The following is a 25,037-nucleotide window of genomic DNA, read 5'->3' on the forward strand; positions in this document are numbered from 1 at the left end:
AAGAAGGGTAAGTGTTTTTTGAGAATAGCTTTTGAGGGAACAAAATAGTGAGGGGGACTTGTCAGATTTTGGAATCTATTTTAAAGGTTCTATAACAAATCAATGTGGGATTGGCATAGAATTGGACAATAAAGATAATAGAACAGAATAGAGAATCCAGAAATAGATGCCAGTATACCTTAAAACTTAGTGTAACAAAGTGGTAGTATTTCAGTTGGTTTATTTAATAAATAATGCTAGAGTAACTGGCTGTCTAGGGGGAAAAAATGGACTGCTGTATTTTACCATAGACAAAATAGGTGGATTAAAGAGATTTAACAAATTATGAAGTTACACACACAGCCCTAGGGATTGGAGAGATTTTTGGCCAGAAAGCCAGGAACTATAAAACAAAATTGGCTAAATAATACAGAAATTTTCTGTAGCAAAAGATACCAGAAGCCATTTGTTAATAGTCATGTGACAGATACCAGAAAAAGAAAATTGAATTTGCAAATGGCACTGATTATTCATATTATACAAAGAGATCCTTTAATTCTGGCCAAAAAACCCAAGTGAAATATGGGTAAAGAATGTGTAAAGGCACTTCACCGAAGAGCAAATGCAAAGTAGTTCTTCACTATTAAAAGATGCTCCTTTAACTTTCAGGGAAGTGCAGATTAAAGAAAAAAATGTGGGTTCCATTTATACTCATTAGTTTGGGAAAAACTTAAACAACTTATTGCTGATTGGCATGTGGGGAAAAGGATACTCTCATGTGGCTTATGAATCTAAATTGTTTGTGAAACAATTTAGCAACTTGTTAGACTGAAAACATGCTTTTAAAAGAATCCAGCAGTTTTATTCTTGGGGGGGGCGGGTTCTATATCAGCGAATCTATCTATATATATATAAATGTTTATTACAGTATTTATAATATCAAAACTAGGAACAAAATATATACCCCTCAATAAGAATAACAATAAATTACTAGTTATTAATGCATGAAAAATTATGCAGGCATTAAAAACAAATTACAGGCATATATTGATATACTAACGTAGACTGCCAAATAAAAATGGGCAAACCTAATTCAAATCTTGAACTCTTAAGATTCTCAGCTGGTCTCTTTCAACAACTGACTGTAATAATATTACACAACTAAAAAGAGAATCATGATTCTATTGGTATTGTTGGTGGGTTTTCTTTATATAGGTCCTAATCAAACAGGAAATTCAGAGGAAGAGTGGGTATGCCATCCAAGCTGATGAAGAACAATTGCGAGTTCAGCTAGATACAATTCAGTGTGAACTGAATGCACCTACGCAGTTTAAGGTAGGCATTTGTAAGACCATAAAGCCAGAATTTGCTAGTCTTCAAAAAAGAGGAATTTTGTATTTATTTTTATTTTTTTAATTTTTATTAAATATTTTGCTCTCTTTAATCAAAACTTCCCTTCTAAAGTAGACTCTTAATGTTGTTTTTGGCTTGTGTTACTGTTTCACATAATGGACAGAGGGAGAATTAGGTAACTTTATTAGAGTAGTACCCATCCTTTTAAAAAAAAGAAGATTCTCTCGGGTCGCCTGGGTGGCTCAGTAAAGTGTCCGACTCTTCATTTTAGCTCATGATCTCAGGGTCATGAGATTGAGCCCTGTGGCAGGCTCCCTGCTCAATGGGGAGTCTACTTGAGAGTCTCTCCCTCTCCTTCTGCCCCCCCAACACACACGTGCAAGCACACAGTCTCAAAGAAATCTTAAAAAAAGAAAACCTGTTGTTAGCAGTTGTAATTTGACTTGGTCTTATTTTTAGGGCCGACTAAATGAACTGATGTCCCAAATCAGGATGCAGAATCATTTCGGAGCAGTCAAATCTGAGGAAAGGTATTACATCGATGCAGATCTGTTACGAGAAATCAAGCAGGTAAGTGCAGTAGCATCTTTTAAAAAGGTGAATTCACTTCACATCCGTTAGGCCTGCTATTACCCAAAAAAGAAACCTAACAAGTGTTGACAAGGATGTGAATAAAATAGAATCCTTATGCATTGCTGGTGACAATGTAAAATGGTGTGGCTGTGGAAAACAGTTCTTCAAAAAATTAAACCTCTGTCTACCTCTGTGATCCAGCAATTCTACTTCTGGATATACACCTAGAAGAATTGAAAGCTGGGACTTAGATATTTGTACATCTGTGTTCTTAGCATTATTCACAGTAGCCAAAATGTGGAAGCAACTCAAGTGTTCATAGATAGATGAATAAACTACATGCAGTATATATACATTGTGGAATATTATTCAGCCTTAAAAGCAAAGGAAATTCTGACACTCACTACAACATGGATGAATCCTGAAAATGTTATGCCAAGTGAAATAAGCCAATTTTTAAAACGACGCGTACTGTAGAATTACACTTCTATAGTATACCCAGCGGAGTACAATTCACAGAATGGTGGTTGCCAGGGGAGGGGGAGCGGGGGATGAATATTTATTAGGTACAGAATTTATTTGGGAAGATGAAAGTTCTGAAGTTAGACTATGGTGATTTTTGTATAATGTGAATATACTTAACGCTACTGAACTGTACACTTTTAAGAACGGTTAAAATGAGTATTTCAATGTTTTGTCTATTTTATAATAAAAGATGAATTCAGTTAGTAGAGGCACAGAGTTCCCGAGACCCTGCTATTCAAGGGGCAGTGGTAGTGGCGGCGGCAGCAGCACTTGAGAGGTCATTAGAAAGGCATAATCTCAGTCCTTACTCTGTACCTACTTAATCTACATTTTATTTAAGGTCAGTGATTTGTACGTACACTGAAGTCTGAGAAGTAACTTCTGTATGTCATATTCCCAACCTATGTGCTACATATAAATTGTGAATATGTCCAGTTATGGATCCCCTCAGGGGACCTGGGTAGAGGTTGGGGTGGCCAAAACCACTCCAACCACTTTTAGACTCATTTGGTTTGAAAAACTTGGGAAGTAGTGCTCTAGCTTATTTTCTTTAGTGTAAATACAGTTTGGTTTAATGAAAAATAACCATTGACTGTATCTAAAGATACCTAAATGGTAAATTTTATAGAACATATTTGGTGGGCCTGTTGGCATGGCCTTGAGGATTTTAGATGGTTATAATTATCATCCACAAATCCAATTTTATTATGTGCTTTAGAATGGATATTGTCATTTTATACAGTTAAAAGACCAGTTTGGCCCCTAGATTCTTGGGAACTTAGGTATACACTTGATTATATCCCATTGTAAATATCTACAATAAAATTAGCTGAGAAAGATTTCAGCATATTGAGGTAAAGGACTATTTATTAAAGAGTTTATGCAGTAAAATCTGGAATAACATAAACACCTCCCTAAAACAATGAAAAGCAGTGTATTATTTTGGGATTGAATCACATCTCATCACCTAGTTTAGGACCTTGAGCAAGTTTCTTACCTGCATCTCAATTTTTGTATCTGTAGCACCAAAGCGTGCTTAAAAGAATATTAAATAACTTATTTAGTACCCGCGAGGCTCTAAAAACTGCCTTAACACCTGGATACTTAAAAAATGTCAGCAATTGTAGTTACCACATTATCATTATTATATACTTTATACTTCAAAACATGAAAATTCAGTTTACAGAATGATTATTTTGCTAGTCATCTATATTCGGGTACCTTCTTGCATTCCATTTTAATATAAAATCTGCATCTTCTGTAAAATTTCTGTTGAAGATATTGTTCATGTGATTTACAGTATGTTATAGTAGTTCATAGAAATGTTAGCAAAAGATGTAGTATGAATGTCTATGCATGTGCACTATATTTAGAGCAGCTATTAAGTGCTGTATTGCTAGTAAAATAGTGAAAAGTCCTTATTCCTGTGGGTAACTTGCACTTTAATAGATTAACATATTATTTTTTTAATTCCTTCTAGCATTTGAAACAACAACAGGAAGGCCTTAGCCACTTGATTAGCATCATAAAAGATGACCTAGAAGATATAAAGTTGGTAGAACATGGATTGAATGAAACCATCCACATCAGAGGTGGTGTTTTCAGTTGACAGTTCACAAACCTATGTTAAGGGTTTGTGAAATGTATCTTGCTACATCAGACCTTCCTTAGGAATGAAACTGACCACATGGAGGGAGAAAAAGGGAAACAATCCTCTCCTGGCTTTTGAGGAGTTAGACAAATTACTTTTCATCAAATCTGAAATGACATCGACTTCACAGCTCTTCAAGATAGCCTTTGAAAGATTTATACCTGAAAGCTGTTCTTTACAAGTACATAATTACCAAAAATATGTACCATTGTACATTTTGACAACGGCATTGTTCTTAAAACTAATCAGTGTTTAATGATTATTCTCCATTGAGCCTGTACTCCGCTTTCCATAGCAAGTAAATATGAAATACCTACTTTGCACATAAACTATAACTACGTGGCTGTTGGAGCTTTGTACTTCAGAATGTAAATGTACATCAGTTTTTATATATTTGTGAATTCATCTGTGGGAGGAGTAAAGGAAATCGAAGAGTATTTAATGATTAATGTGGTTTTCCTTTCATTCTATAAAGATTTGAAAATATATTTTTATATTATTTTACTTATTTGGAATTCACAGAACACACAAGTGATTAGGATATAACAGAATTACATTTTATCATTTTTGCAACTTTTTTGTTTAGGCTTTTTTATTTCTAAAAAAGAAAAATAAATTCTTGATTGTAATTACTTTTATATAATTCTGTCTGATGCTTTATTTGGCTATGGGAGAGTAACCATGTCCTCACAAGTATTAAATCATAATCACAATTCAAGAATTTCAGTCTTAAGTCTGGTTTTTCCCTAAGGAAAATGTATCAATGCTGACATATTTTGACTAGCTTATGGCAGATAAAGCTTACTTCAAGTATCATCTATAGTAAAGAATTCCCTAATATATCATTAGTATTTGAAAACACTAGAAAATCTGAATTAGACATCATATGATAGTGATTTTTGAACAATCAGAAATTAACTAGACTTCAACCTAGCCTGCATGTGGGCCTCTCTAGTAATGCTTTAACTTTGCATTTCTGTATGATGCTTTGGCTTATGAGAGGTGTTTTGAGAAACAGGCCTATGAATCTTGCCACTGTGTTTATGGGGATGGTGAGGAGTGTGATACATATCCAGAGGTCATCCTTTCAGATCCCACTGAAGGAATTTAATCTGTCCAGTTGCAAACTAGGTAAAGTTGTGTAGGAGACTGGGAATTTTAGAAATGATTCTGATTCTAAGATAGCTAAGTTTGCAGCCACTTTTGCCAAGCTGATGGCATGCAAACTTGTTAATACCCTCTTCCGTCATACTTTCCTACTCAATTCGTTGCAATTCCAACAGTGCTGGAAGAGGAATTTCTCTTTCCTTGTGTTTTCTCCTTGGCCCAGAAAACAGGCAATCTCATTCTTCTCTTCCATGTAGCAGAGTATAGGAGTTTCTGTCCTTCTGTACACCCTCATATTAGGAAGAGCTGTTGATCTAACCGGTAAGTTTTACTCATTGAGCCATAAATGCTAGTGCACAGATTGCTAATCATGCATGCCATGTTCACTTCTCTAGCCTTTCATTTTTTTGTGCTCTGATATTCTCAGGCTGCTAATTTCACAAGATAAATACTCCTAGGCAGGGCCCAGGACCTGCCTTTTAAAGACTGACCCAGCCTGCCTCCTAAGTTTCAATCCCACTGACTGCAGGTGTTAAGGCAGGCCTATCACCTTTGTTCATGTGGCCTTTTAGAAAACAGGACTTGGTCAAAGTACAGGTGTGGTTGGAGCAAATACATGACAGTCAAGTTCTTGTGTAGGTGGGTAAGAAGGGGGAGAACCCACTTTGGCCTGAGAACTAAGTTGTACAGCACAATTTACAGTTCTGTGTTTAATCTTCAACTGGCTAACAGTGCTTGTGGACATGAAGAGAGGTAAACAGAATTGAAGCACATTGAGACTACACGGAAGATGACAGCATAGGAGGATCCTGGGCTCTCCTGCCCCGACAAACACACTGAGGATGCAACTAATACAATGCAACTAACTCTGAAAATGACCTCAACAGTAACAGCACGGCTCTTCCACAGCTAGAGATATAAACACACACACACACACACACACACACACACACACACACAGCAGGGGAAGCAAAGATGCAGTTAAGAAGCTAGCATGGTGGTGACCCACAAGCAGGAGGGATATACAGGCAAGGAGGTCTTCCCTGAGGAGGGGATCAGATCCTAAACAGGGCACTCCCAAACCCTGGAAGTGTTCCCTGGGACGATGAGCCGTAATAACATCTGGCTTTGAAGGTGAGACACCGGGAGGGCAACAGGAAACTGAGACTCCACCCCCAAAGGGCCAGAGCCCTAAATAACTGGGTTCAAGAACCAGCACCGAGGCAGCAGTTGCAAGAGTCTGGCTTATGCGTGAAGATTTATTGACTAATTTTAGGGTATGTGCTGGAGGGGTATGGATCTGTCAATGCTCTCCATGAAAAGATCTGCTAGGGCGCACAATTGTTCTTGCCCCCGCTCCTGGAGCTTCGCTGGCCAGCTGCCGCCAGGAGCCAGTTGACACTCCACCTACCCTGCTATCCCTGCTCACCCAGCCCTGGAGTTCCCCTGTGGACCTGCCTCAGCAGGCTCCCCTCCAGAGTAGCTCCTACCACGCTAAACCCAGCAGGCAGCTTCCTCCTCACCCCAGGCTCTTCCAAACCAAATCCTGCCCCAGGAAGGCGGGGAGAGGGGCCAAGCCCTGCCCTCCAGCACACACACAACAGTGGCAGCCAGGCCTCCCAGCCACCTGCACCAGGAACTAACTAATCCCACCCCATCGGCACACCCAGAGCAGCTACAGCCGTGCCTGGCAGCCAGCCATGCGCGGAACAAGCCCTGCCCACCAGGGTAGGTGCAGCCGTGGCAGCCAGGTCTCGCACTCACCTGTGCTGCGGGCCCGCTCTACCCACCAGCGTATCCTCAGCACTCATGGCCCTCCAGTCACAACAGGAGGGTGCATGCAGCCCACACGTGACACCCCTGGAGTGCCAGGTTCTAGTGACCAAAGGGACTATGCTACTGGGCCCCACAGGATGACTTCTATATAAGGCCACTACTTTCAAGACTAGGAGATGTAGCTGACCTACCTAATGCATAGGAACAGAGAGCCAGACAAAATGAGGAGACAACAAAAGAAGACAAACCTCAGAAAAAGAACTAAATGAAACAGACAAGCAATCTACTTGATAAAATAGTTCAAAGTAATGGTCATAAAGATGCTCAGACTTGAGACCAGAGTGGATACACTCAGAACTCTAACAAAGAAGTAGAGAATAAAACAACCGGTGAGAGCTGAAAAATACAGTAACAAATGAAAACTACACTAGAGGGAACCAAAAGCATGTTAAACGATGCAGAACAGATCACCAGTCTAGAAGACAGGGAGGGTAGTGGAAACCACTGAAGTTGAGCAAACAGAAGAATTTAAAAAATGAGGCTAGATTACAGGAACTCTGCAACAACATCAAGTGTACTAACATTTGTATTACAGGGATACCAAGAGAAGAGAGAAAGAGGCAGAAAACTTATTTGAAGAAATAAAAGCAGGTAACTTCCCTAATCTGGGGAAGGAAATGGACATCCAGGTCCAGGAAGCCCCAAACAAATGAACCCAAGAAGGTCTACACCAAGATACATAATAATTAAAGTATCAAAAATCAAAGATAAAATCTTAAAAGCAGCAAGAGAAAAGCAACTAGTTACATAAAGGGAAACCCCATGAGGCTATGAGCTGACCGCTCACCAGAAACTACAGGCCAGATGAGAGTGGCATGATAAAGTGCTGAAAGAAAAAAACCTAACACCAAGAATATTCTGCCCAGCAAAGTTATCATTCAGAATTGAAGGAGAGATACAGTGTTTCCCAGCAAAATTTTAAAAAGTTCATCACTACTAAACCAGCCTTACAAGAAATGTTAAAGGGACTTCTTTAAGCAAAAAAAGGTTATAACCAGAAGAAAACTATGAAAGAAAAATTTCACTGGTGAAAGCAAAATATATAGTAAAGGTATGAGATCACTTATAAAGCTAGTATGTAGGTTAAGACACCAAAGTAGTAAAATCAATTATATCTACAATAAAGGATACACAAAAAGATGTAAAACGTGACGACATATACATAAAACGTGCAGAGGGCAAGTAAAAATGTCGTGGTTTTAGAATGTGTTTGAACTTAAATGACCATCAACTTACTATACACTAACATATAATCTAGATATTACATACACATACACACACACAGGATGTTATAGCCACAAACCAAAAACTTGTGATACACAAAAAATAAAGAAGAATCCAGGCATAACATTATAGAATGTCATCAAATCACAAGGGAAGAAAGCAAGATAAGAAAAAAGGATGGGTGGCTCAATCACTTGAGCATACAACTCTTGATTTTGGCTCAGGTCATGATCTCAGGGTTGTGAGATCGAGCCCCGCATCAGGCGCCACACTAGTGGAGTTTGGAAAACAAAACAAAAAAGCCAGGAAACTACATTAAATGACTAGAAAACAATAAATAAAATGGCAGTAAGTACATGCTTATCAACAATTACTTTAAATGTAAAGAAACTAAATGTTCCAATCAAAAGATAAAAGACAAAAGGTGACTGAATGGATAAAAAAACAAGACCCATCTATATGTTGCCTACCAGATACTCACTTCAGACCTAAAGACAATACAGACTGAAAGTGAAAGGAAAAAGATATTCCAAGCAAAAGGAGGCCAAAAAAAAAAAAAAAAAAAAAAAGCCAGGGTAGCAATACATATATTAGATGAAGTAGACTTTTAAATGAAGACTGTGGTTGGCTGGGAAGATGGAGTAGGAGGACCCTAAGCTCACCTAGTCCCATGGATACAACCAGATAACACCCATATCAGTGTAAATAACCTAGAAAACAACCCCAAGACTGGCAGAACAAACTTCACAACTAAAGGCTAGGAAGAGGCCACATCAAAGAAGGTAGGAAGAGTGAAGATGCGGCCAAGGAGCAAATCAGACCATGGCCATCCACAGTGGGGGAGCTGGTGTGCAGAGAAGGGAAGAAAATAGACTTTCACACCAGGGAGTCAGTCCAAGAATGGGGAAGACAAATCTCTGTAATATTTGCCTTTGAAGGTGAGAGGCGCTAAATATTTTGAGTTCTTAAAACCAGCAGAACTTAACAGCCTAGAATTTAAAAAATTAGTGGGTTCAGCTCAGCCTAGACAGCATTCGAAGTGGAGTTTCCACCATAAAGAGAAAGCACAACAACCCACCCATGCAAATATAGCTTAGAACTAGCAGTCTGAAAAACAGGGGCAGATGGAAGGGATAGTATTTCCTCAGCTCAGAATGCAGCCCAAAGACAGGCATTACAGGGACACCCCTCCAGGAACAAAGGAACTGATAGGCACCATTTCTCTCCTCCAAGCCCCAGCATAAAAAATGGCCACCTGCGAAAAGTAGCGTGGTGCTGAAACTCCTTACCTAACTTGCTGGCACTAAGCCCTGTCCCCACTTGCTTCAGCAGATCCGCCTTCCCAGTCATACTTGCCTGAGTCCTGGCTCCATGGGCCCCTCCCTAAGAAGACCTATGCAAACCCTGCCAACACCACATCTACTGACCCACCCATTTTACAGGACCTCAGTTCATCTGGCAGGGGGCAGGTCTCATTTTGCAGGCAGACCACCACACACCTTGCTGCCCACAATAGGCAAAGAGAGCCTCTGCAGACAACTGGACTGAAGGAAAAAAGAGACAAAGACTCAAAAGCAGAACACACACAACACACATAGGAGACACTCCCTGAAGCACTAGGCACTGCGGACCAGGGGACACTGCACTGCAGGGCACTATAAGACCTCTCCTTCACAAGGCTATTATTGTTAAGAACAAAAGAAGTAGCTGACTTTCTTAACCTATGGAAACAGATACAAAAAGTCAGACAAAATGAGACAGAAAAACATCTCCCAAATGAAAGAACAGGACCAAACCACAGCAACAGACCAAAGTGAAAAGGATATAAATAATATGCCTGGTAGAGAATTTAAAGTAATGATCATAAGATACTCACTGGACTGGAGAAAAGAGTGGAGGACATGAGTGAGACCCTTTAGACAGAGATAAAAAAGAACCAATCAGAGATGAACACAATCAATGACATTAAAATACACTTAATGGAATAAACAGCAGGCTAAATGAAGCAGAAGAACAAATTAACGACCTGGAAGGCACAGTAATGGAAAGTAACTAAGCTAAGAAAAAGACAAAATTATGCAAGCTGAGAACAGTGTTAGGGAACTCAGTGACTCCATCAAGTGTAATAACATCCACATTACAGGGACCTCACAAGAAGAGAGAGATAAGGGGGAAGAAAATTTATTTGGAAGAAATAATAGCTAAAAACTTTCCTAATGTGGGGAAGGAAACAGATATCCAGATCCAGGGGGCACAGACATTCTCCCCCATCCCCAATTTAACCAAAGGAGGTCCAAACCAAGACACAGTAATTAAAATGTCAAAAAGTAGCAATAAAGAAAAAATTTTAAAAGCAGCAAGAGAAAAGAAGACAGTTACATGCAAGGGGAAACCCCCTAAGGCTATCAGAGGTTTTTCAGCAGAAATTTTGCAAGCCAGAAGAGAGTGGCATATATTCAAAGTGCTGAAAGGCAAAAATCTGCAGCCAAGAATACTCTATCCAGCAAGGTTATCATTCAAACCAGAAGGAGAGAGAAAGAGTTTCTCAAAAAAAACTAAGGAGTTCACAATCACTAAACCAGCCCTACAAGAAATACTAAAGGGGACTTTTTGAATAGAAAGACCATAAGGGAGAGTATGAAAAATAAAAAACACAAAAGCAGTAAAAATAAATATTTCTGTAAAAATTAGTCAAGGGATCCATAAAGTAAAAGGAGGTAAAATATGACACCATACACTTAAAATGTGGGGAGGAGAGGAGTAAAGAATGGGTTTAAACTTAAGCGACCATCAACTTAATATAGACTGCTCTATGCAAAAGACATTATATGCAAACCTAATAGAAACCACGAATTAAAAACCAGTAATAGGGGGTGCCCGGGTGGCTCAGTTCGTTGGGCGGCTGCCTTCGGCTCAGGTCATGATCCTGGAGTCCTGGGATCGAGTCCCGCATTGGCTCCCTGCTCGGCGGGGAGTCTGCTTCTCCCTCTTACCCTCTCCCCTCTCATGTGTGCGATCTCTCTTTCTCGCTCTCTCAAATAACTAAATAAAATCTTAAAAAAAAAAAACAACAGTAATAGACATGCAAAGAATAAAGAGAAAGGAATCCAAGTATATCACTAAAGAAAACCAAAAACCATGAGAGCAAGAAAATAGAGAAAATCTATAGAAACAACAAAGCAAGTAACAAAATGGCAATAAATACATATCTATCAGTAATTACTTTGAATGTAAATAGACTAAACATTTCAATCAAAAGACACAGGGTGTGGGGCACCTGGGTGGCTCAGTTGGTTGGGTGTCCATTTCGGTTTCACCTTGGGTCATGATCTCGGTCGTGGGAGTAAGTCCCTCATTGGGCTCCATGCTCAGTGGGGAGTCGTCTTCTCTCCCTCTCCCTCTGCCCCTCCCAGTGCATGCATGCGCTCTCTAAAATGGGTAAATAAGGGGTGCCTGGGTGGCTCAGTCAGTGAAGCTGCTGCCTTTAGCCTAGGTCATGGCCCCAGGGTCCTGGGATCAAGCCCCACATCGGGCTCCTTGCTCAGCAGAAAGCCTGCTTCTCCCTCTCCTCCCCACTTGTGCTCTCTCTCGCTATCTCTGTCTCTCTCTCTCAATAAATAAAATCTAAATGAATAAAATGGGTAAATAAATCTTAAAAAAAAAGACACAGGGTGACACAGTGGATAAAAAAATAAGACCCATGTGTATGCTACCTGTAAGAGACTCATTTCAGACTGAAAAACATCAGCAGACTGAAAGTGAGGGAATGGTGGGGCACGTGGGTGGCTCAGTGAAGGTTGGCCTTCAGCTCAGGTCATGATCCCAGGGTCCTGGAACTGAGCCCCGAGGTCAGGCTCCCTGCTCAGCGGGGAGTGCTTCTCCCCCTCCCTTCACCCCTCCCCCCCCATGTTTCCTCTCTCTCCTTCTCTCTCAAAAATAAAATAAATTAAAAAAAAAAAAAAGAAAGAAAGAAAGTGAAGGGGCACCTGGGTGGCTCAGTCAGTTAAGTGTCTGCCTTCGGCTCAGGTCATGATCCCAGAGTCCTGGGACTGAGCCCTGCATAGGGCTCCCTGCTCAGTAGGGACTCTGCTTCTCCCTCTGTCCCTCACCCCACTCATGCTCGCTCTCTCTCAAATAAATAAATAACATCTTATAAAAAAAAAAAGTGAGGGGATAGAGAAACATCATGCAAATGGATGCCACAAGAAAGCCAGCGTAACAATACCTATATTGGACTAAATAGATTTTAAAACAAAGACTGTAACAAGAGGCAAAAACACTATATAATAATCAATACCCCAGTAAAAGGATATAACAATGTAAATATTTATGCACCCAACATGGGAGAACCCCAATATATAAAACAGTTAATAAAAACATAAAAGAATCAATAGTAATACAGTAATAGTAGGGGACATTAACACCCCACTTACATGGATGGACAGATCATCCAAACAGAAAATCAACAAGGAATAACACACTGGACCAGATGGACTTAAGAGATATATTCAGAACATTCCATCCTAAAACAGGAGAATACATATTCTTTGCAAGGGCACATGGAACATTCTCCAGAACAGATCACATTTTAGGCCACTAGACAAGCTTCAACAACTTCAGGAAAAAAAAAAAAATCAAAGCTATACCATACTTCTTTTCTGACTGTAACACTATGAAACTAGAAATCAACCACAAGAAAAAATCTGGGCTCACAAGTACATGGAGGTTAAATAACATGCTATTAAACAATGAATGGGTCAACCAAGAATTCAAAGAAAATAAAAATTACATGAAAACAAATGAATATGAAAACATGACAGTCCAAAAATCTTTGGGATGCAAAATAAGTTGTTCTAAGAGGGAAGTTTATAGCAAATATAAACCTACATCGAGAAACCAGAAAAATCTGAAGTAAACAACCTCACCTTACACCTAAAGGAGCTAGAAAAAGAACAAACAAAACCCCAACTCAGCAAAAGGAAGGAAATACTAAAGAGCAGAAATAAATTATATAGAAACAAAAAAAGAAACAAAACAAAAACAACAAATCAATGAAAACAGGAAGCTTGTTCTTTGAAAGGATCAACAAAATGGATAAACATCTAGCAAGACTCAAAAAAAAGAGAGAACCCAAAGAAACAAAATCATTAATGAAAAAGGAGAAATAACAACCAAAACTACAGAAATACAAACATTTATAAAAGAATATTGTGAAAACCTACATGCTAACAGATTGAATAATTCAAAGAAACGGATAAATTCCTAGAAACATATGACCTATCAAAACTAAAGCAGGGGAAAAAAAAAACCCACAAAAAACTAAAGCAGGAAGAAATAGGGAATTTGAACAGACCAATTACCAGCAGTGCAACTGAATCAGTAATCAAAAGACTCCCCAAAATTCCAGGACCAGATGGCTTCACAGGTGAATTCTATCAAACATTTAAAGAAGAGTTAATACCCATTCTTCTCAAACTATTCCAAAAAAATAAAGAAAACTTCCAAATTCATTCTATGAGGCTAATATCACCTGATACCAAAACCAGATAAAGACACTACAAAAAAAAAAAGAGAGAACTATAGGACAGTATCTTTCATAAATATAGATGCAAAAATCAACAAAATACTAGCAAACTGAATCCAACAATACATTAAAAAGTAATACACCACGATCAAGTCAGATTTATCCCTGAGATGTAAGGGTGGTTCAATATTCACAAAACAATCAACATGATACATCACATCAATAAGAGAAAGGATAAAAAATATATGGTCATTTCAATAGCTGCACAAAAAGCATTTGACAAGGTACAACATCCATTCATGACAAAAACCCTCAACAAAGTAGGTCTAGAGGGAACATACCTCAACATAATAAAGGCCTGATATGAAAAACCCACAGCCAACATCATACTCAATAGTGAAAAAAGGAGAGCTTTTCCCCTAAGGTTAGGAACAAAACAAGGACATCCACTCCCCCCAGTTTTATTCAACATAGTACTGGAAGTCCTAGCCGTAACCATCACACAACAAAAAGAAATAAAAGGCATCCAAATTGGCAAAGAAGAAGCCAAACTCTATTTGCAGGTGACATGATACTATAGATAGAAAACCCTGAAGATCCACCAAAAAACTACTAGAACTGATAAATGAATTAAGTAAAGTTGCAGGATACAAAATCAATGTAGAGAAATCTGTTGTTGCCTTCGTATACACTAATAATGAAGCATCAGAAAGTGAAATTAAGAAAATCCCGACCTAGCCACGGTGGTTCAGTCAGTTAAGCATCTGCCTTCTGCTCAGGTCATGATCCCAGGGTCCTGGGATTGAGCCCCGAACTGGGCTCCACACTTGGTGGGGAGTCTGCTCTCCCTCTCCTTCTGCCCCTCCCCACCGCTTGTGCTCTCTCTCTCAAATAAATAAATCTTAAAAAAAAAAAAAGTCCCATTTACATTTGCACCAAAAACAAAATACCTAGGAATAAACTAAAGATGTAAGAGATCTGTACTCTGAAAACTATAAAACACTGATGAAAGAAATTCAAGATGATGCAAAGAAATGGAAAGACATTCCATGCTCATGGGCTGGAAAAACAAATCCTGTTAAAATGCCTATAACTACCCAAAGCAATCTACAGATTTAATGTAATTCCTATCAAAACACCAACGCATTTTTCACAGAGCTAGAACAATCCTAAAATTTGCATGGAACTACAAAAGACCCTGAATAGCCAAAGCAATCTTGAAAAAGAAAATCCCGGAGGTAACACATTTCCCGATTTCAAGTTAAATTACAAAGTGGTAGTAATTAAAATGGTATGGCATAAAAACAGACACATAGATCAATGGGAAAGAACAGAAAATCTAGAAATCCACAATTATATGGTCAATTAATCTTCAACAAAGGAGGAATGGATATGGGAAAGAGACAGTCTCTTCAACAAATGGTGCTGGGAAAACTGGAGAGCAACATGCAAAAGAATGAAACTAGACCACTTTCTTTCACCATACACAAAAATAAACTCAAAATGGATTAAAGACCTAAATGTGAGACCTGAAACCATAAAACTCCTTGAAGAGAGTACAGGCAGTAATTTCTCTGATATCGGCCCTAGCAACATTTCTCTAGGTATGTCTCCTGAGGCAAGGGAAATAAAAGCAAACATAAATTATTGGAAATTCATCAAAATAAAAAACTTGTACACAGCAAAGGAAACCACCAAAACTAAAAGCCAACTTACTGAATGAGAGAAGGTATTTGCAAATGACATATCCGATAAATAGTATCCAAAACATATAAACAACTGATCCAACTCAATACCCAAAAAACAAATAATCTGATTAAAAAATGGGCAGAAGATATGAACACACATTTCTCCAAAGACAACATCCAGATCACCAACAGATACATGAAAGGATGTTCAACATCACTCAACATCAGGGAAATGAAAACCAAAACCACAATGAGGTATCACCTCACACCTCAGAGGGGCTAAAATAAAAAACACAAGAAAAGTGTTGGTGAAGATGTGGAGAAAAAGGAACCCTCTTGTACTGTTGGTGGAAATGCAAATTGGTGCAGCCATTGTAACAGTATGGAGATTCCTCAAAAATTAAAATAGAACTACCCTATGATCTAGGAATTGCACTACTGGGTGGGTATTTACCTAAAGAATACAAAAACACTAATTCAAAGGGATATGTGCACCCCTACGTTTATCGCAGCATTATTTACAAGGGCCAAATTATGGAAGCAGCCTAAGTGTCCATCGATACCTGACTGGATAAAGATGAAGTGGTATATATATGTATATATAATGGAATATTATTCAGCCATAAGAATGAAATCTTGTCATTTGCAACAACATAGATGGATCTAGAGAGTATAATGCTAAGTGAAATAAATCACTCAGAGAAAGACAAATCACTCAGAGAAACAAAACAAATGAGCAAAAGAAAATAAAAAAAGAGACAGAGGGCACTTGGGTGGCTCAGTGAGTTAAGCATGTGCCTTTGGCTCAGGTCATGATCCTAGCATCCTGAGATCTAGTCCCACATCAGGCTCCCTGCTCAGCGAGGGGTCTGCTTCTCCCTCTGCCCCTCCCCTCTGGCTTGTGCTCTCTCTCTCGCTCTCTTTCTCAAATAAATAAAATCTTAACAAAAAAAAAAAGAGAGAGACAAACCAAGAAACAGACTCAACTATAGAGAACAAACTGATAGTTACCAGAGGGTGGGCGCCTGGGTGGCTCAGTTGGTTAAGCAACTGCCTTCGGCTCAGGTCATGATCCTGGAGTCCCGGGATCGAGTCCCACATTGGGCTCCCTGCTCAGCAGGGAGTCTGCTTCTCCCTCTGACCCTCTTCCCTCTCGTGCTGTCTCTCATTCTCTCTCAAATAAATAAATAAAATCTTTAAAAAAAAAAAATGATACGTTGCCAGAGGGGAGGTGGGTGAGAGATGGGGGAAGAGTACACTTAACATAATGAAAAAAATGATTAAAAATAAGTAAATAAAATGAAGACTATAACAAGGGACAAGGGTATTAAATAATGATACAAGGATCAATCCAACAATTATAAATGTACACCCAACATATGAGCACCTAATATATAAAGCAAATATTAACAGACCTAAAGGGAGAAACTGTCCCTGATACAATCAATAGGAGACTTTAACACCCCACTTACATCAACAGATAGATCTAGACAGAAAATCAGGAAGGAAATTGTGGCTTTGAATAATATATTAGGCTAGATGGATTTAACAGATATATACAGAATATTCCATCCAACAACAGAATACACATTCTTCTGAAGTGCATAAGGAATATTTTCCATGAAACATCATGTTAGGTCACAAAACAAATAAATTTAAGGTGACTGAAATCATATTAAGTATCTTTTCCAACCATAACATTATGAAACCAGAGCTCTGTTACAAGAAAAAACTTGAAAAAACACAACCTTATAAAGACTAGACAACATGCTATCAATAAACAATGGATCAAAAAAGAAATCAAAAAGAGGAAATGGAAAAAATACGAGACAAATGAAAATGGCAACACAATGGTTCAAAATCTTTGGGATACAGCAAAAGCAGTTCTAAGAGGAAAGTCTACAGCACTAAACCTAATAATCAAGAAACAAGAAAACTGTCACACAATCTAATCTTACACCTAAAGGAACTAGAAAAACAAGAAAGCCCAAAGTTACTTGAAGTAAGGAAATAATAAAGATCAGAACAGAAATTAACAGACTAAAAAAATATAAAAATTATTAATGAAACTGCTGTTTCTTAAAAAGATAAAACTGATAAACCTTAAACCAAACTCATCAAGAAAAAAAAAGAGGACCCACACAAATCAGAAATGAAAGAGAAGTTACAACCGACACCACAGAAGTACAAAGGATTATAAGAGACTACTATGAAAAATGTGTGTCAACACATTAGACAACATAGAATACATAAATTTCCAGAAACATACAATCTTCCAAGACTGCATCAGGAAGAAACAGAAAATGTGAACAGACCAATTACTGGTAACAAAATCTAATCGGTAATCAAAAAACTCCTAACATCAAAAGGTCTAGGATCAGACAGCTTCACAGGTGATTTCTATCCAACATTTATCTATTTATTTATTTTAAAGATTTTATCCATTCATTTGTCAGAGTGCAAGAGAGAGAGAGAGAGAGAGCAAGCACACAGCAGGGGGAACAGTAGGTAGAGGAGAAGCAGGCTCCCCGTGACCCCAGGGCCCTGAGATCATGACCTGAGTCGAAGGCAGATGCTTAACCCACTAAGCCACCCAGGCATCCCTATTTTTTTAAAAAAGTTTTATTTATTTATTTGACAGAGAGCACAAGCAGGGGGAAAGGCAGAGGGAGAGAGAGAAGCAGGCTCCCCACTATGCAGGGAGCCTGATGCAGGGCTCGATCCCAGGACCCTGGGATCATGACCTGAGCTGAAGGCAGATACATAACCAACTGAGCCACACAGGTGTCCTCTACCCAACATTTAAAGAAGAGTTAATACCTATCCTTCTCAAGCATTCCAAAAAATAGAATAGGAAAGAATGCTTCCAAATTCATTCTTCCGAGACCAGTATTATTCTGATACCAAACCCAGAAAGAGACACCACAAAAAAAAAAAAAAAAATTACAGATCAATATCCCTGATGAACATAGATGCAAAAATTCTCAACAAAATATTCACAAACTGCATTCAACAATACATTAAAAAAAGGATCATTCACCACAATCAAGTGGAATTTCAAGGATGCAAAGACAGTTCAATATCTACAAATAAATCAACATGATGTATCACATTAACAAAATTAAGCATAAATCATTTCAATAGATGCAGAAAAGGGACGCCTGGGTGGCTCAGTCGGTTCAGCATCTGCCTTCAGCTCAGGTCATGATCTCCGGGTCCTGGGATCGAGTCCTGCATTGGGCTCCCTGCTCAGTGGGGAGCCTGCTTCTCCCTCTGCCTTCTGCTCCCCCTGCTTATACTCTGACAAATAAATAAAATCTTAAAAAAAAATAGATGCAGAAAAAAATGACAGAATTCAACATCCATTTATGATAAAAATTCTCAACAGAGTTGGTAGACAGGGAACGTACCTCAACATAATAATAAGCCATATATGACAAGCCTATAGCTAACATACTCAATGGTGAAAAGCTGAAAACTTTTCTTCTAAGATCAGGAACAAGACAAGGATTTCCACCCTCACCACATTTATTCAACATAGTATTGGAAGTCCTAGCTGTGGCAATCAGACAAGAAAAGGAAATAAAAAGCATCCAAATTGGTAAAGAAGAAATGAAACTGTCACTATTTGCAGGTGACATGACACTATATACAGAAAACCCTAAAGACTCCACCAAAGGACTACCAGAACTAATAAATGATTCGGTAAAGTTGCAGGATAAAAAATTAATATACAGAATCTGCTGTGTTCCTATATACTAGTAACTATCAGGAAGAGAAATTAACAATCCCACGTACAATTACCTCAAAAAGAACAAAATACCTAGGAATAAATTTAACCAAGGAGGTAGAAGAACTGTATGTACTCTGAAAACTATTAAGATTACTGATGAAAGAAATTGAAGATGACACAGATAAATGGAAAGATATTCTGTGCTAATGAACTGGAAGAATAATAACAAAATGTCCATACCAACCAAAGCAATCTACAGATTCAGAACAATCCCTATAAAAATGCCAATAGTATTTTTCATAGAACTAGAACAAATAATGCTAAAATTTGTATGGAACCACAAAAGACACCAAATAGTGACAGCAATCTTGAGAAAGAACAAACCTGGAGGTATCATACTCCTTTATTTCAAACTACACTATAAAATCTATTGTGTTCAAAACAGTATGGTACCAGCATAGAAAAGACACATGGATCAATTGAACAGACTGTAGAGGACAGAAATAAACCCTTATTTATATTGTGAATTAATCTATGATAAAGGACAAATATACAACATGGAAAAGACAGTCTCTTCAATAAATGGTGCTGGGAAAACTGGACAGCTAAACGCAAAAGAATGAAGTTGGATCACTCTTATTCCACATACAAAAATAAACTCAAAATGAGTTAAAGACCTAAATGTGAGACCTGAAACCATAAAACTCAGAAAACATAAAAGTAATAAACTTCTGGACATTGGCCCCAGAAATATTTTCCTGGATCTGTCCCCTCAGACAAGGGAAATAACTGGAACTACATCAAATGAAAAGGCTTTTTGCACAGCAAAGGACCATTAACAAAACAAAAAGGCAACTCTATGGAATGGTAGAACATATTTGCAAATTATATACTAATAAAGGGATGATACCCAAAAAATATAAAGAATTCATACAACTAACCAAAAAAATTAACAATCTGATTAAAAATGGGCAGAGGATCTGAATATGAATTTTTACAAAGAAGACATACAGATGACCAGCAGATACAGAAAGAGATGCTCAACATCACTAATCATTAGGGAAATGCAAACCAAAACCATAATGAGGTATCACCTCACACCAGTCAGAATGCCTAGTACCAAAGACAGAAGAAATAACAAGTATTGGTGAGAATGTAGAGAAAAGGGAATACTTGTGCATTGCTGATGGGAGTGTAAATTGGTGCAGCCAACATGGAAAACATATGGAGTTTCCTCAAAAAATTAAAAATAGAAATACTATACAATCCAGTAATTCCACTACTGGGTATTTAGCCAAAGAAAACCAAAACACTTAACTCAAAAGATATATGCACCTCAAGTTCACTGAAGCATAATTTGTAATAGCCAAGATATGGAAGCAACCCAGTGTCCACTGATAAATGAATGGATAAAGAAGTTGTGGTGTATATACAGTGGAATATTACTCAGCCATAAAGGGAATGAAACCTTGCCATCTGTGACGACAAGGATGAACTGGAGGGTATTCTGCTAATTAAGTCAGACAGGGAAAGACAAATATCATATGATTTCATTGATAGGTGCTATCTAAAAAAAAAAAAAAAAAAAAGAACAAACCAAACACAGAAACGGATCCCTAAATACAGAGAACTGGTGGTTGCCAGAGAGGTAGGGGGATGGGCAAAATGGATGAAGGGGATCAAGAGGTACAAACAGTTATAAAATAGTAAGTCACAGGAATGAGAAATAAAGCATAGGGAATATAATCAATAATATTGTAATAACTTTGTATAACGACAGCTGGTAACCACACTTATTGTGGTAAGCATTTCATAATGTATATAATTCTGAAATTACTGTTGTATACCTGAAACTGATATAATATTGTGTGTCAACTATACCTCAATTAAAATTCTTAAAAATAAATATAGAGGTGCCTGAGTGGCTCAGAAGCGTCTGCCTTCAGCTCAGGTCATGATCCCAGAGTCCTGGGATGGAGCCCCGCATCGGGCTCCCTGCTCAGCAGGAAGCCTGCTTCTCCCTCTCCCACTCCCCCTGTTTGTGTTCCCTCTCTGGCTGTGCCTCTCTGTCAAATAAAATTTAAAAAAATAAATATAAATACAAATAGGGACGCCTGGGTGGCTCAGTTGGTTAAGCATCTGCCTTCAGCTCAGGTCATGATCCCGGGGTCCTGGCATTGAGCCCTGCATTGGGCTCCCTGCTCAGTGGGGAGCCTGCTTCTCCCTCTGCCTGCCACTCCCCCTGCTTGTGCTTGCTCTCTGACAAATAAATAAAACCTTCCAAATAAATAAATATAAGTAAACCAGACTGGAGGAAAAAAGTGTGCAGACAACTTTTTTATTTTTATTTTTTTTTTTTTTTGACAACTTTTTTAAAAAAGCACACTGAACCGGTAACACCTAGTCTAGATTCTAAGTAGTTTTTCTCTTATCTTTCAAGGTGGACTTAAATCCTTTTTGAAATACTGCAAAATGTAAACAAGTGCCAGTTACCAAAGCCTATGCCTAAATCAGTCACTATTCAACCACCACAATACCTTGGGGAAAAGAATACCATACTGTATAATCTCATTTTTCCTTACTTAGCATATATACATTCCTTCACTACTGTCTATTTTCCTGGATTAATATGAGATTTAAGTTAGGGACTATATGTGAAACACTTGGTAAATAGTCATGTTTACAGAAATATAAAGTGTTTATATATTAAAGGAAGATGAAGAGATTGTGGGGTGATACTATTTGAAGTCAAAGTTTGATCCTTCAACGATGAGTAAAACTTCTTTAAAATTCTAATTCAGGAATTAAATTCATGTTAATCACTAACAGTACTGCATATTTTAATACGTGGCAATTCTACTGAAATTATATCCAACAATCTTAAAGTCTTTTATTGAATTCAATCAGAAGTATACAGGGTTTTTTTTGCAATCATAAATATAGAAATAAATGAAAAATGAATTCTATGACATATCTGGACCAACTCTGAATTTACAAAGTAAATAAAAAATACTCGGTTCTCATTTTATCAAGTGACTCTGACTAACAAGTGAAAAATACATCATTCCTGTTGATGGTTTCTTGTGGGATTCCTTGAGTATATTTTAAGTAAATAAAGAATATATTAGACTACAAAGCAACAAAGAGATTTACAGCAGAAGCACTGATTAAAATGATGAATGTCCCCAACGGCGGAAGAAGCATTTTGCCACAGGATGCAGAGGGATGGGTTTTGGGACCTGGAACTGGAACTGGACCTGGAGCTGTTAATGAGAACACACAGTCATTGACACATGTCATTTCTGATACCCAGTTTCATGCACCTAAACCATGTATCCTTAATATGTAGACATTCAAGTTGAGCTACAAAATTTCCTAAAACACTAACCAGGAACAATGTTGAAATAAATATAGTTCATTACAGATTTCAGGCTGTATTTTCATGTATTATCATCAGGTTGGGTGTGCTGACAGTTTTTATCTAGGATTCCACAGACTTTTCAATATCTACGTAGACAAGATACTTTTTGCTGTTGTTCAAGTTCTCTATAATTTCTCAGCAATTTTTTGTTTTCATTTGCTGTATATACATGCAAGGTAAAGTTTGATTCTATTTCAAGACTATATTTCATATGTATATGCTAATAGTTACCAATATGTGATTAAATTCAGCTGCATTTTTAAACACGAAGCCGTGCCAGCTGAAAAAAAAAAATTAACTTTTTCTCTCAGTACACGAAACACTGGTCTGGAGGAAACGGTTTCCCTTTCATCTGAACTAGTGAAGAGAAACAGTGGAGTCCATTCATAGGATGATGATCTGTTTCACATTCCCTGTAACTGAATTATGGCTGTGTTTTGGTTCAGAGTGTACAAGGGAGGACTGGGAAGTATCCAAATGGGATCACCACTCAGATTTCATACATGAAGCCAAGAGAAACAGCCAGTAAATTTTATGTCTTTAACTCATATTATCAATTTACTCGCCATAATTATAAAAATGCAGTTGTATGTATACAGATGGGGAAAGGGACAGGCAGGTACACTCATACATTAGTTCGTTACTATAGAGCAGTGGTTCTCAAGGGAGCAGTACTGCCCCCTAAAAGGCAGTTTGGAATTTGTCAGGGTATATATATATATATATTTTTAAGAGTTAAATTTGTCAGGGCACCTGAGTCGCTCAGTCAGTTAAGCGTCTGCCTTTGGCTCAGGTCATGATCCCAGGGTCCTGGGATCAAGTCCCAGATCGGGTTCCCTGCTCAGTGGGGAGTCTGCTTCTCCCTCTGCCTCTGCTGCTCCCCCATGCTCATGCTCTCTCTTGTTCTCTCAAATAAATAAATAAAATCTTTAAAAAAGAGAGAGTTAAATTTGTCTTTAATGGGACCATCCCTACTAAAATTGTCAGCATGTGCTGAGTGTAAGGAAATTGTGAGTTAGAATCTTGATCCTGAGCATTTCCTTCTTTTGTTTTTAACCTTTTCCAAAATTTATAAAATTCCTTTTATAAATCATTTCCATTTGTAGGTGATCTTCAGGATCTCTAAAAATAGCATACTACTTTAGTTGTCTTGTTTTTTTTAAATTTTTATTTAAATTCAATGAACACATAATGTATTATTGGTTTCAGAGGCAGAGGTCTGTGATTCATCAGTCTTATATAATACCCAGTGCTCATTACATCACGTGCTCTCCTTAATGTCCATCACCCAGTTATCCTAACCCTCCCCCACCCCTCTCCCCTCCAGCAACCCTCAGTTTGTTCCCTATGCTTAAGAGTCTCTTATGGTTTGCTGTCAGGTATTTTCTGATAGTCACAACAGTGGGGTAGAAGTAGAGGGCTCTTTGGCTCGGGTCATGATCCCAGGGTCCTCGGATCGAGCCCAGCATCGGGCTCCCTGCTCTGCGGGGAGCCTGCTTCTCCCTCTCCCTCTGCCTGCTGCTTCCCTTGCTTGTGCTTTCTCTCAAATAAATAAAATCTTAAAAAAAAAAAAAGTAGAGGGCTAGATATCTTGCAATGCTCTGGACAGTGTTTGCACCAACCCACTTCCACACGAATTTCAAATGCACTGGCAGACATACATATCAGTTAATAACCTATTTATAATGCTTAAGCCCAGAACCTGAATCAGTTTTACATAGAAACAAAATATTTTTGGATAGTTCTAATAAACATCAGTTTCTATCTAGCTTCTATTTCTTGCCTTTCATTTTCTTAAACCTGCACAGAATTGCTTCCAGTCTTTTCTTAAATCCAATTTGTATAATACAATCATCTGTCCATTATTTCTTTTAGTATAATGTAGGCACTTAATATTGAAATCTATATAATTTTGTTATAAATTATAATTAGGACATTATATTGATATTCTTATGGGTACAAGTAGGTCTCCTTATCTATGCATGTTATTCCAGACACTACAAAGGCTTTATAAATATTTGTTATAAAAAGGGAGAACTGGGTTGATAGGGTTGAGAACCACTGCTCTAAATAAAACACACAGTTGAAAATGATTGCTTAAGAAATTAAGTTACTCCCACAATATACACACTAATAAGCATTTGGATATGACATTATATCCCATACTATGATGCCTTAAACTCTTGAAACTTTGTTCCTGTTATTGAGGAAAAATAAATTTGTCACTTTTTCTATACTGCAGATCAGACATTTATCAACTAAGGAAATGAAATATTTCATACCAGGATTGCCGGGATCTTCCTGACTTTTGTCTTCTAAAATATAAACAGATTTTGAGTTAATTATATTGTACATCTATTTATCCAGAAGAGAATAATCTGATTAAGCAAACTTGGTTATCTCTGAAAATGGGCCTGCAGGGC

General features: G+C 38.0%; 2 protein-coding genes across 9 annotated transcripts in view; one reads left to right on the forward strand and one right to left on the reverse strand.

The window, feature by feature from the left end:
• NUP54 (nucleoporin 54) overlaps nucleotides 1-4,663 on the forward strand; it is a 31,028-nt gene extending 26,365 nt beyond the window's left edge. For both annotated transcript variants that reach the window (XM_028100717.2, XM_028100718.2), the window contains 3 exons: nucleotides 1,195-1,314; nucleotides 1,792-1,902; nucleotides 3,911-4,663. In XM_028100717.2, coding sequence (XP_027956518.1) covers nucleotides 1,195-1,314; nucleotides 1,792-1,902; nucleotides 3,911-4,039 — 360 coding nt within the window. In that variant the 3' untranslated portion in view covers nucleotides 4,040-4,663. The remainder of the gene's footprint in view (nucleotides 1-1,194; nucleotides 1,315-1,791; nucleotides 1,903-3,910) is intronic.
• Nucleotides 4,664-22,322: 17,659 nt separating this feature from the next.
• Nucleotides 22,323-25,037, reverse strand: part of ART3 (ADP-ribosyltransferase 3 (inactive)) — a 29,644-nt gene continuing 26,929 nt past the window's right edge. For 5 of the 7 annotated variants that reach the window (XM_088020616.1, XM_088020610.1, XM_088020607.1 and 2 more), the window contains one exon: nucleotides 22,323-22,456. In XM_088020616.1, coding sequence (XP_087876742.1) covers nucleotides 22,323-22,456 — 134 coding nt within the window. Of the gene's footprint in view, nucleotides 22,457-24,896; nucleotides 24,930-25,037 lie in introns of all 7 variants that reach the window. The other 2 variants (XM_028100763.2, XM_088020620.1) reach the window with 1 other exon arrangement.

This window comes from Eumetopias jubatus, unplaced genomic scaffold, assembly GCF_037043125.1.
Source record: "Eumetopias jubatus isolate StellerSeaLion01/CBP00866 unplaced genomic scaffold, mEumJub1_p1.0 scaffold_2, whole genome shotgun sequence".
Taxonomy (NCBI): Eukaryota; Metazoa; Chordata; class Mammalia; order Carnivora; family Otariidae; genus Eumetopias; species Eumetopias jubatus.